The 12,857-nt window shown below is 36.2% G+C and overlaps 1 protein-coding gene across 6 annotated transcripts in view; it reads left to right on the plus strand.

Annotated features, from left to right (window-relative positions):
- The window catches only part of RPS6KA3 (ribosomal protein S6 kinase A3), a 110,106-nt gene that overhangs the window by 47,768 nt on the left and 49,481 nt on the right, over positions 1-12,857 (plus strand). For all 6 annotated transcript variants that reach the window (XM_045855823.1, XM_045855822.1, XM_045855824.1 and 3 more), the window contains 2 exons: positions 6,905-7,021; positions 11,216-11,297. In XM_045855823.1, the coding sequence (XP_045711779.1) occupies positions 6,905-7,021; positions 11,216-11,297 (199 nt within the window). The remainder of the gene's footprint in view (positions 1-6,904; positions 7,022-11,215; positions 11,298-12,857) is intronic.

Raw genomic sequence — 12,857 nt, forward strand, 5'->3', positions numbered from 1 at the left:
TTAAATGTGTTGATTGGGAGAAAACTGTGCTTTTTGTGGCAGTGATTGAGAATATTAGTCTGGAGAACCAGCAATACTGTTTTTTCAAACATGGATATAAAAAGCTGGCTTGGAATAATCTTTTTCAGAATTTGGTTAAATGAAAAATGCTGATCGTATTTATCATTCATTAGCAAATCAAGTAAATTGGATTTGTTTGAATTGTAATCTAGAATAAATTAAAATGTGGTTTTTCACCATGGCTTGGATAAGTAGCCTAATTATGTGTCCCAACCAAATAATTTTAATGTATCTTGATCATCTAAAAAAATTAAGATAGCTTCTTAAAGTAAAAAGCTGTATTATAGAACTATAGGTTCTGTATAGGGAGTGGTACATTAATTTTGAGTTACTTTTAAGAGGTAAATAAAGTATACCTTTTTCATTTGTAGTCTTTATGTTAAGCCAAAAAAAAATGGTTACATATCCATGGTTAGAATATATTTATTGGCTTGTACCGAGGAATATTTAAATGTTTTACTTCAAGCTTCAACAAATATTTTCTGACATTCAAAACAATTTAGAAAATACAAATGCCTTAAGAACACACTTCCTGACTCAAGGGAGGGGAGGAAAAGGAAATTATGTATACAAGGCAGGGCATAATGCCAAATGTTGAATCATTCTTTAAAATCAATTAATATCATGCAGTTTGTTTTTTAATGTTAGCATGTTACACCATTAGGTTTTCTATAATGCAATAGACAGCATTGATTTCAGTTTCTTTTCTGTAATCTCTTTTACATTTTAAGAACAAAATTGTACTCTTTCCCTCTCAACATGAAAAAAAAAAACATTGTCAATTTTTTTCCATTAAAGGGCAAATCTTAAAAGACCATTTAAGAGGGAACCTACAGACCTTTTGTTGGTCTCAAGAAACAAACAAGGTGGCTTTCTGTGTGACTTTTTCTTCTGCCATTTTACTGTGATATCTGAAATAACACTATTTATAGAATTCCTAAAATTATGTATTTTTAACTGAATTGACTTTGTTTTATCTATCAGGGGTCATGTCTCAACAGGTATTTAATCCAATAATAAATCTTTGAAATCCTAGGTAAATTCCTAGAGGGCAGATAATGTTTATTTTAGTATCTCTAACACCCAGCAGAGTACCTGGCTCATAATCTGAATTGCCTTCTAACAAAAACAAATGGACCTAAGATAGTATGTCATAGATCCGAAACATTTTCATTAAGGACTAGGCGGGCAATCAAAAAGAAGTGAAAGCATGAGAAGGGCCTGAGTTTTAGTCCTCTCCCAGACTTGTTCTTCTCTTCCTCTCCTTCATGCGCTCTCTGATCCAGAGACAGCCATTTCCATGTGTGCTCCCACACCAGCCTTCGCACTGGCTTGTCCTTTTGTCTGAAATGCTGTTCCTCAAGGTGGTTGACTCCCTCACTTCCTTTGAGTCTTTGCTCCAATAGAATCTTTTCAGTAAAACCTGCCCTGATGCCTTTCTTTAACATTGCAAACTCTCCATTCCTGCACTTCTGATCCCTGTTACCCAACATAATACCTTTTTTTACCATGGTATGTACTGTGTTCTAACATGAACAATAATAATCATTATTGTTACTACTATTAAGGCTCTCCCCGAAACAGCAGAGATTTTAGCCTTTTTTGTTTATTGTATGTCTCAAGCACTAAAAGAATGCCTAGCATGTATTAGGTGCTCAATAAATAAATGTTTAAATGAATAAATGGATGAATTCTAATACATAGCTTGAAGGTATTGAACACAGGGTCTTGGGGTAGCAAATATCTACAGCAGCAGTTTTCAACCTTTTTCATCTCATGGCATTCATAAACTAATTACTGAAATTCTGCAGCACACCAAAAAATGTATTTTCTGCCAATCTGGCAAAAAATAGGTATAACATTAATTCATTCATATCAGATGGTTATTATTGTGTTAGCTGTTGTCATTTTTTGGTTTGATAATCTAAGGGAAAAGAGGTGAGTGCCCCTGACTACATAGTCAGGTACTGCCTGTTTTAAAAGTTCTTGCTGTGGCACACCAGTTGAAAATCAGTGGTCTAAAGCAATGGAAGTATAGCCAGATTATACATGGTTGTGATATACAAGAGCTGCCAGCTTCACAATTTTGCCTACAACTAGACCTTCACTTTACCATATAAAGAAACTTTGTAAAAATACGTAATTTATTACAATTTTTAAATACACTAAGTAAGATTTTCATGATAGTGAATATGTGAGCCTCACAATTAATTATAATGAATGTAACACATATCTGTGCTGTACTTCATTGCCAAAATTTTTTTTCATAAATTTATAGTCATTCCACTGTGTACTTACAGGCAAAAACAAAATTCTACAAAATATCAAATTCTAGTTCTGTGTTTTCATGTGACAGATTTATTTCAGTAACAGGTGATTTAGTGACATAAGACATGTTTGTTACATGCAAATATCGGTCTGTCCTGGGTTATCCATGCCTTCAGAAATTTGATATTTCTCTCTGCATTGACCTCATTGGATTCCAGGTATGAGCTAGTGGAAGATCACATTGTTGCTCTTCTAGCTGTTGTACAAGATTGCCCAAGCATGAGTAGTATTGTCCTAGCTGAAACTCAAATTCACTTCTAAAATACTCATGATCCTATAACTTGGGAAAATTAAGCATAGTCTGGGCATCAAGATACCAACCAAGGATATTTTGCATATTATGCTACTATTACTTAACATATACATAAAAGTAGACAGAAAATAGTTGGCTAATGTGCTTAGTAAAAACTGAACTTGGAGGGAACAGGAAAATATATTGAGGATAAAACAGTGACATGGTTTTGGAACTTGAGCCATAGGCATTGGTCTTTTTTATCCACTCCCAAGAACATTTTTTGTACTCTCTGAGCCCCAATTTAGAAAAAGATTTTTAAATTCAAGTTTGTATCCTCAAAGAGATTTGAAATGATTGCATTCACTTTGTGGGAGAAAGGGTAAGGAGTGGAGGAAGGTGCCATTTTTTATTGAGAAAACGAGTACTTGAAAATTGATTTAAAAGTAAGATTTGCCAGAATAAAAAGTTCAGTATAAAGGTACAAAAATAAAGTCAAAGAAGTCTCAGAAAAATACAGACAAAAAATAGGAGAAAAGAGATAAGTGGCATGAAGGACTCCATTCCAAACATACCAGTTCCAACTAATAAAGGAGCTGCAAAAAAAAGAACCCCAGGGAATGGATGGTAGAAAATTATCAAAGGAATGTTAGAATTCCCCTAGAGGTAAAAAGCATTCCTGTCTTTAGATTATAAAGGTTCACCAAGCATCTAGCATTCTGAAGGAAAGAAGACCCATATTTATCTCACTAGTGTGGAATTTCAGAAGTACAAGGACAGAAAAAAATTCTTAATGCTTCTAGAAAGAAAAACCAGGTCACCTACCAACAAGTACATATCAGGCTTAGCATTACCCACCTCATCAGCAGCCCTGGTTGCTAGGAGGTGATGGACCAATGGTGGTGACATTCTGAGGCAAGATTGTTTTTATGTTAGAATTTGGTACCAGGCCAAACTATACAAATGTGAAGACAAAATAAAGACATTTTCGGATGTACAAGGTTCAGAAAGTTTTCTTCTACATCACCTTTCTTAGAAAGTTACAAGGGAGTAATCCAAGAAAGAGAAAGACATGAAAACTAAGAAGAGTAGATTCAACCAGGAAAGAGATATCCCAAGATAATAACTGTGCAACAAGGCCTAGAAAACAACCAATCCCAATGGGGAGGCAAGAGAGGGCTCTCAGAAGAAGGGAAAATGTGGATAAGGGCTAAGGAAAGATTAAGACTAATGGTCAAATTAACCTCTCCCTCCCCTCAAGAATGATGTGGGGCTGTTAGAGAGAGGAAAAATAGAAAACTACAAGAAATTCATGAAAATCAAAGTTAAAATATATAATCAATTTAAGCATTTGATGAAGTGTTTGTTTGTTTTTGTTAAGTCTCCTTGGATTGTCCTGGCAGTCACTGTTATGTCCCATATGAAAGGAAAGTTAATATACTTCCTAGCCTGCGTTTGACCAACATATTCTCATGAAAATGTGGGTGCTGTTGTATAGGCTTTCAGCTTTTAGAATGAGGCCGTGGAGAGAGCATGAAGGATTGGGTTGTGGTTGTAGGAGAGAATGTTAATTGTCTTAATATTAATAAAAATGTAAAAATACAGCTAGGAGGATGTGGGGGAAGTTTGAGAGAAAGACTGTATGATCACTATTAGTGTGTGTGTGTACACACACACACACATACAGTGAGGAATTAGGATTCTATCCAAAACTAATAGAAAAAACAGGAGGTTTATGTAAAAGTAGTATACCTTTCAAATAGTGGGGAGGAACTTGATGGAAGAAAGGTGCATAATATAAGTAAGCCCCTCCTCATCTTAATTTTTAAATTGGTAAACATTGTCTTAAAGTTTAACAAAGTAAGAAATTTTTTCCATGTTTCTGACTTTTGTATATAGTTTAATAATACAGAAAGTACATGTATATAATTTATAAGCCAGTAAGTATACAAGTATTGGGTATATGCTGACTTTTGACTACCAGTAAGGACGTGCTACCAAAAGTTCAGAGACCATCTCTCTATAATCAGTTTTGTTAACTGACCTCCCAGGAGATACTGACCCATTACAAAGATGAAGGGAATAATTTCATTTGGATGGGTAACCACCAAGAGCCTCTGACGGTCTCAGTGTGGGGTAATGCTAAGAGCTTTGTTTTAGAATTCATTAGTGGTCAGAAGACCTGAAATTGAGACCCAAGTTGGGCAGTTACTTGCTTGTGATCTTTACTTAATTTCTTTAAACTTCAGACTATATTGGGGGAGTTTGCAGAGAATTCTGAAATGTTTTTGCATGCTCTGGGATGTATTCCACTGTGTTATCATAAACCCTCTATGCAGTTGGTATGTAGTCAAAGATTTGTCTTGAAGCCTAAAGATAGACAGTGAGAAAGCACCTGACCTAGACTTGGCACATGGTAGGTACTTTTAATAAATATCTGCGGGCTTTTAATCTAAATCTTAATCAGTTGCACATATAAATTGTGTTTTGAAAGTTTTTAAAAATGAATTTGATAATTTGCTTCCTGCCTTTCCTAACGTAGTTACAAACAGCTATCACTCTCAAGCCCTTACACGTTGGTCTCATTTGGAGAGAAGTACCCAGGAAGGGTGGTATATCTTAGATTCAGCTGGTGCTGGATTCTACTCTGATACCTACTGCACAGGATTGTTATGAGAATGAAAAGAGATAATGCATTTGAAATGACAAAATAAAGGACTAATCCTTATTAGGGGATTGTTTTGTTATTGTTGCTAAAGTTTTGAGAGTCTAAAATGATTAAGCTGTGCTAAGTAGTAGGGGAGTCTACAAACTACAGCCTCTGTCCTGAAGAGTAAAATGGTGGGCCTGGATTCCTTTTTTGTCCTCTGACAGGAGCTTTTTTCCTTTTTACTGCCCATTTTCAAAAGGTACCACATTAGGGTACTCTGCTATCTCTTTCTGAGAAATCTTTGTAATCCCCCTAGATTGCCAACATTCTGTGAGTGTCTCAGAAAGTGCTAATTGATCTCAAATATTTATGTGGAATATAACAATAATAAAAATGTTTATGTTTGTATAACACATTTAGATTCTACTAGTAGTACTTACACACTAGAAAAATAATATTGTAAGCAAAAAGAAAAGATAGTCTTTGACAGACTTATAATTTCTGGTTTTGTTTGGTCTTGTTTTATTATAGTTTTTGGCTGTAACACAAAGTATGTGTCTTTTTAAAAAATACATATTTTTTATTTATTTATTTTTAGAGAGAGGGGAAAGGAGGGAGAAAGAGAAGGAGAGAAACATCAGTGTGTGGTTGCCTCTCATGCACCCCTACTGGGGACTGGGCCCGCAACCCAGGCATGTGCCCTGGCTGGGAATCGAACCAGTGACCCTTTGTTTCACAGTCCACTGCTCAATCCACTAAGCCCACTATCCAGGGCCAGAGTATGTGTCTTAATTAAATAAGGTGTACTTAATCTGACTGATGGTCTCAGGGTGAATAAGTGATTGAAATTCTATGTGTATTTACATATTTTGTCAACCTTTCTTTTTTTTCTGATACCTTCCCTCGAATATACTGAAAGGTCCACTGTTTTAAAAATCCTTCTCTTAACTCTGAGACCTTCTACTTTTCCATTATGCTGAATAGTCATTTTTTTCTATGTCTAATCCTCCAAATGTTAAATATTTTTTGATTTAACATTTAGAGTTATTTTGTGTTACAGTTACTCCTTTTTACCCACTCAGGTCTCAGATAGTCCTAGAAACATATCATAACTTAGAAATTTCAAACAGAATAAACTTTAGCATACTACTTCAAATAGCCTTGCTGAGTATAGAAATCTCCACTTTCACCCTGGAATATTTTTCAATCCCTCTTCCCAATACAGGATTTTTTGTACATAGCATTGGTCTACGTAATGCAACCACATGTCAGAACACAGCACGTTACTCTGATGTGTTTTCAGACTTCTTTACACCCTCTGCCTTCACCCCATGAAAACGATTTGTTGTAATTATCTCCCATAGGAAGAATGAAGACTTGGAAATACTCAGTGCTAATATTATAGAGAGGTTAAATTGGCCTGTGTAGTAGGCTGGTATTATTCTGTCTCTGACATTGAGCTTGAAAGTATATTTGCTTGGCATGTGTTTTCTGTTTACTTAGTAGATCAATTGAAGATGGTTTGTGTGTATTAATTTGAGGGTTTCTGATATATACTGAAGTTATATCGCTTGATTTATAGCTGGAGGAAGTAGCTCTGACTCTGTTTTTTCCCTTTTTATTTGTATCAACAGGAGGAAGGCAGTATCAAAGAAATTGCAATCACACATCATGTAAAGGAAGGACATGAAAAGGCAGATCCTTCCCAATTTGAACTTTTAAAAGTATTAGGGCAGGGATCATTTGGAAAGGTAAGTCATGAGTATGTGCTTTCTAAAAAGCTGGTTTTGGAATTTGTGTATATTTTATACAGGGGAGTGACAGAAATATTTTATGAAATACTACCCACCTGATCTCCCTACAAGCAGTATTTTCTATGTTTCTACATTTCTCACTATCAATAAGTGTGGGGAAGTTAATAAAGTCATTCAAAAATACATTGACAATTTTCATAAATTGGCAATATTCACTTCATATTCATTTTATCTTCAAGACTGTATAGGCTCTCTCATCGCACTTCTTGAGTGATTAAAAATCACAAAATATGCCCTGGATACACTGTCCTCTTTGAGTCTTCATGTAGAATTGGAAGGTGATCTTGCGATGCATTTCAGTCTTTCCTCCACAGTGTCTCAAATACCAGCAAGAAGCGAATGGGTACTCACTGCCAAGGAACTAGTATGGGGGGTTACCACTGCAAGTATGAAATTTGGGGAGTTACAGTTTATCTTTAAAATGAATGTAAAGGTTGCGTTCTATCCAACCATGTTTGTTTTTAACATGAAAAATATTTCCCAAAGCCACCAACTAAAAATTTTCTTTAAGTATTCCTTGCCCCCTGCAGGACACCTCAGAAGTACTTCCTGTGCTTCATTTTGAGAAGTACAGCAGTATAATCACTACTGCTTGATCTGTCTAGTCCCTTCCTTAGCAAGAGGAAAATTCTGAGATAGAATTCAACTTTCAACTTGCAGGGCTTCCTTACCACCTTTCTGTGAGGAAACATTTGAAGATATGCTTTGCAAGCTTTAAGACAGCACCAGTTTAAGCTCTCTTTTGTGTTTTTGTGAGACTAGTTGGCAACTCTTGGCTAACATAGATGGTTTGTTATAGCCGTTAACCTTTCTCAAACGCAAAATGATGCTTTTAATCTAAATATAGAGGCGGAACATAATGGTTGCAAGTTGGACTCTGGTCAGCTAGACTTGGATTCAATTTTTTTTTCTTCTACTTAATTGGCATGTGTGCTTGAGCAAGTTAACCTCTTGGAGCCCCCCTTTCTCCCCTTCTAGTTAATCAGCAAGTCCTGTTGGTTTAGTAAATATTTCTGCAATCATGCCTGCTCTTTCCTTCTCTGCTGCCACTCCTCCAGTATAGGTATCACCATACCTTCCTTGCCTCTTGAAGGTGCCTCCTAACTTGGGCTTCCCAAATTTATCCTTGCCTAAAGCCATTATCTACTTGACAGCCAACATGAGCTAGTCTGATATTCTACCTCCTTAACCTTTTAGTAACCTCCCTTTGCTTTTAGGATAAAGATAAATTCTGAAGCTGGCAGAGGAGTCCCTAGGTCAAATCCCTGGCTACCTCAACATGACTTTATATACTTTTCACTATCTGTGTTCTGGCCTCATTGGCCTTCTTTTTCAGTCCTTAAGCACCAGACTCTGCCCCACTAGAAAGCCTTTGCACATGCTGTTCCCTTTGCCTGAAACACTCCGCCCCATCCCCAAGCCTTTCTCATCTAGCTGTTAGCTTCTCTCCTGCTAATGACCTCAAAGAAGTCTTCCCTGCCATCCTGACTAGTTCATATTTCTCTGTTTTGCCCTCTCAACATTGTAAACTTCATCTTCACAGCACTCATCACAATTACAGTTTCTCATTTGTATAATTATTTGTTTATTGGCTATCTCCCCCACTAGACTGTATGTTCAGTGAGTGCAGGGGCCATGCCTTGTACCATGTCTCAGTGTTGAACCAGTAGCACAGAACCTAGCATATGATCCTAGAAAGGAATTAATGAATAAATAATAGTCCTTGACCTCATAGGGTAGTAGCGATAATTAAATAAGGCCAAGTACATAACATCTGCTATGAAATTATATTATCATGCAGTGTTTATGGATAAACACAAATAGAGGGGTTTATTTTTATACATTAGATTTTCAGGAACACAATATTTAAGTTCCCCAGTGTTAGCATGCTTCTCCCTGTATTTCTTTAAATACCTTACTATAAATAACAAACATTTAAAACAGGGCGTCTCCTTTCTTACTCATCGTAAAAAGCCAGTCCAAGCCAAGGAAAAAAGGATGACCTGTCAGAGCCTAGAATAACTTCATGGGGGAGTTCGAAAGGTCAGAAATGCTCTGGTGGGAGAAGATCCGATGACATCTGGGACTGCTGCTGTTTTTGCTATGCTTGACTGGTGAACAGCCAAAGGGACTGGATTAAGAGCGCCCTGAGCAGGGGCACAAAACTGGGTGGCTGGCTTGGTTCTTGTCCCAATATCTCCACTGTAACACTAGGCAAAGTATTTAACCTCTCTAATCCCTACTTGGGCAGCTATAAACCAGGCATTGCGTAGTAGGCCTACCCCCCAGAACTCTCATGATGATGTATTACAAATGCTTGTGAAGATCCTTTACAAACTAAGAAGTGCTGAAAAGTGTTAAGAATGTGATTTCAGAGAAGGATGAAAAAAGTTTGGAATCCACAAAGAGAATTTTTCTTGTACAATGACATAAAGAAGCTTGATTAGAGAATCTTAAGAGTGAATAAATACCAGATAAATCCTAATTACCTCTACCTAATTAGAATTTGTTTCTGTTAGAAAATATTACCATATTTTGTCATGTATAATGTACACTTGTTTGCCCAATTTTTTTAGGAAAAAATAAGCACACATATTATACATGGGTATAATAATGGGCATGATAATCCCGTGTATAGTGCACACAAAATGTGCACAGTATACACTGGAGTGCATTATGCATGGCAAAATATGGTAATAATCTCTGATATCCATTAACATTTGAACATCATTCCATTGTTAGGAATTACCCTGATTAAGAATGTTTTTCTTGTCTCTGGATAGATAGCTCAGTTGCTTAAAGCATGGTCCCAGTATCCCAAGGTTGTGGGTTCAATCTCCAGTCAAGGCACATACAAGAAGCAAACAATGAATGCATAAATAAGTAGAACAACAAAGCACTCTCTCTCTCTCCCTCCCTCTCTCCTCTCTCTCTCTCTCTCTCTCTGCCTCCCTGCCTCCTATCCTGATCCCTCCCTCCCTCTCCCCCTTCCCACTTTCCTCTGTCTCTCTAAAAATCAACCAGTAAAAAAAATTTTTTTAAAGAATGCTTTTCTCTCCCTAGGTTGGCTCACTGCTAACTGGCTGGAAGTAATTAAAGGGTGGTGCATGGTGAAGGGGGCAAGCGGGAGTGGTTTGGGGAGAGGAACACACCCTGCATAGGGTTTCTGTGCAAGTTCTGGTACTCTTCAATTGAATTGAAGTCATTGCCCATTACCTTTGGCATAATTTCTCAAAGTGAGGTACTCTGCCCTAGAATCCGTTAAATGAATCTTTTTTTTTTTAATTTTGTGCTAATAGTCTGGCATGCTAGTGCAGATAATTGAGAGCTAAATTAATTCTTGATTGTAACTGTCTCTTCCCATCTGTGGCAGCTCAATAGCACTGCTAGAAAAGAATGGGTAGGAGAAAGGGCTCAAATTCAGGTCCATTTGCAGGTCTCTAAAGGTTCGATGGGAAAGACCATGAAACTAATGGTCAAAGGAATAGAAGAGATTTATTAATAGTTTTGTATTATCCATATTATAGCATAACCATGAACTATTTAGATCAGGCTTGATTCACTTTGTGTGAATCCCACATTGTATGTTGAAAGGAGCTAAAAATATTTGGAAATTGAAGATGCTCAATATCATACCTAGGAATTGTGTTCTTCATATTTAAGTGTGTGTGATCATTTGATTTTTGAAAGGTAAGTTTTTACTAAGTTACATTAAATATTTGTGAATAGGCTTCTTCAGTGTAAATGTTTTAAATTGTTCTGCCCAGCAGTGAAAAATTTATGTGTTGTTTTCATATATAGAAAAGACCATTCATCAGTGAATAAAATTGCAGTCAAGGGGACCTCCTATATGACAATTTTTATGAAATCAGGAGAATTTTTGTTTTGTTAAAAAGCAGAGCAATCACCATCTGTGTTATTCTTTAACCACATTAGACTTTTCTCTAATTGCTATGTAGCCTAAAGCTTTTTGTTTCTATTTTATATGTTACATGTTCTTTGGGATTTGGCAAACAACAAAAAGACATATTAGAATCTTTCTAGTAGTAAGTGATACAGCAGGGGTCTTATTTTAACAGTGGCATACTTTGTGAAACTTTATAAAACTTATTTTCTCTTATTTAAACACAGGTTTTCTTAGTCAAAAAAATCTCAGGCTCTGATGCTAGACAGCTTTATGCCATGAAAGTACTGAAGAAGGCCACATTGAAAGGTAAGTGCTGCAAGTATTTGTAATGCTCATGTAATATAAATAAAAAGATCTCAGTAGACATCATGTGATTCCTAGGCCACTTACATTCTGAATCTGTTCCTGTTACTATCTTTAAATTTAGACTTTCTTTTAGTGACTTTTTCCTATTGGGCTAGGAATCGAGTGACTGGTGAGATGGGAGTTGCCACGTTATGAAAGAAGTATTATATTATAAATTCATCTTGGCTTTAGGCAAAAGAAGTTCAGAAGATTAAAACTGGGTTTGCTATATCTTCAAATGAATATAATCATTTTGATGTTCTGAACTTATTGTTTTACTGGATGCAAAATAGATTTTATTCTAAGGACTCTATCATTTTGACTTTTGGTTTCCAAATAAGTTTTATTCCAAGCCTCTGATTTTGAAAAAATGTAGTGTAGGATTTGGCTCTTTTATTAAAAAGTTAACTCAACAGCTTCAAGCCAGCTTTTATTTAGTAAAGATTCATCATAGATCATGTACACTCGAAGAGCAATTGGGTTATTTCTCATTATTTTTTTCTTTCTTTCTTTCTTTTTTTTTTTTTTTGTCTATTGTTCAATTACAGTTGTCCTCATTTTTCCCCCATTACTCTCCCCTGCCCTACCAACCCCCCCGGCTCCTGTTGTCCCTGTCCCTGGGTCCTCTGTACATGTGCCTTGGCTTGCCCCTTCCCTTTCTTTACCCTGTTATCTCCCTACCCTCTCCCATCTGGTCATTGTCAGTTTGTTCTTTATTTCCATGTCTCTGGTCCTATTTTGCTAGCTTATTTGTTTTGCTGATTAGTTTCCACTTACAGGTGAGATCATGTGGTATTTATCTTTCACTCCCTGGCTTATTTCACTTAGCATGATGCTCTACAGTTCTATCCATGCTGTCGTGAAGGGTAGGCGTTCCTTCTTTTCTCTCTGTGGATTTGGCTCTTATAGGCAAACAATCATTTAGAAGAAATTTTTTTTATTTATTTATTTATTTATTTATTTATTTATTTATTTATTTATTTATTTATTGTTCAAGTACGGTTGTCTCCATTTTCTCCCTACCATGTTTTCTGGCCCCACCCATTCCCACCTCGCACCCTTGAACCTACCCCCTTTGGTTTTGTCCATGTGTCCTTTATACATATTCCTTGATGGCCCTTCCCCTATTATCCCCTGATCCCCTCTCTTCTTCCTCCTCTCTGGTTACTGTAAATTTGTTCTTTATTTCAATGTCTTTGGTTATATTTTGCTTGCTTGTTTGTTTTATTGATTAGCTTCCACTTAAAAGTGAGAGCATATGGTATTTGTCTTTCACTGCCTGGCTTATTTCACTTAGTATAATGCTCTCCGGTTCCATCCATGCTGTCGTGAAGGACAGGAGTTCTTTCTGTAGATTTGGTTCTTAAAGGCAAACAATGATTTAGAAAAAATCGTACATGGATTTTTAAATACTTAAATCTTTTATTTAGTTATTCAGTTATTTTACCACAAAAATCTCTAGTTTTATGTCATAATTTCTCATATCATTTTTTTCTTCTTTAACTGTAATTTCTAAATCTT

This window comes from Phyllostomus hastatus, unplaced genomic scaffold (genome assembly GCF_019186645.2).
Source record: "Phyllostomus hastatus isolate PE091 unplaced genomic scaffold, TTU_PhHast_1.1 phas_scaffold_12, whole genome shotgun sequence".
Classification (NCBI taxonomy): domain Eukaryota; kingdom Metazoa; phylum Chordata; class Mammalia; order Chiroptera; family Phyllostomidae; genus Phyllostomus; species Phyllostomus hastatus.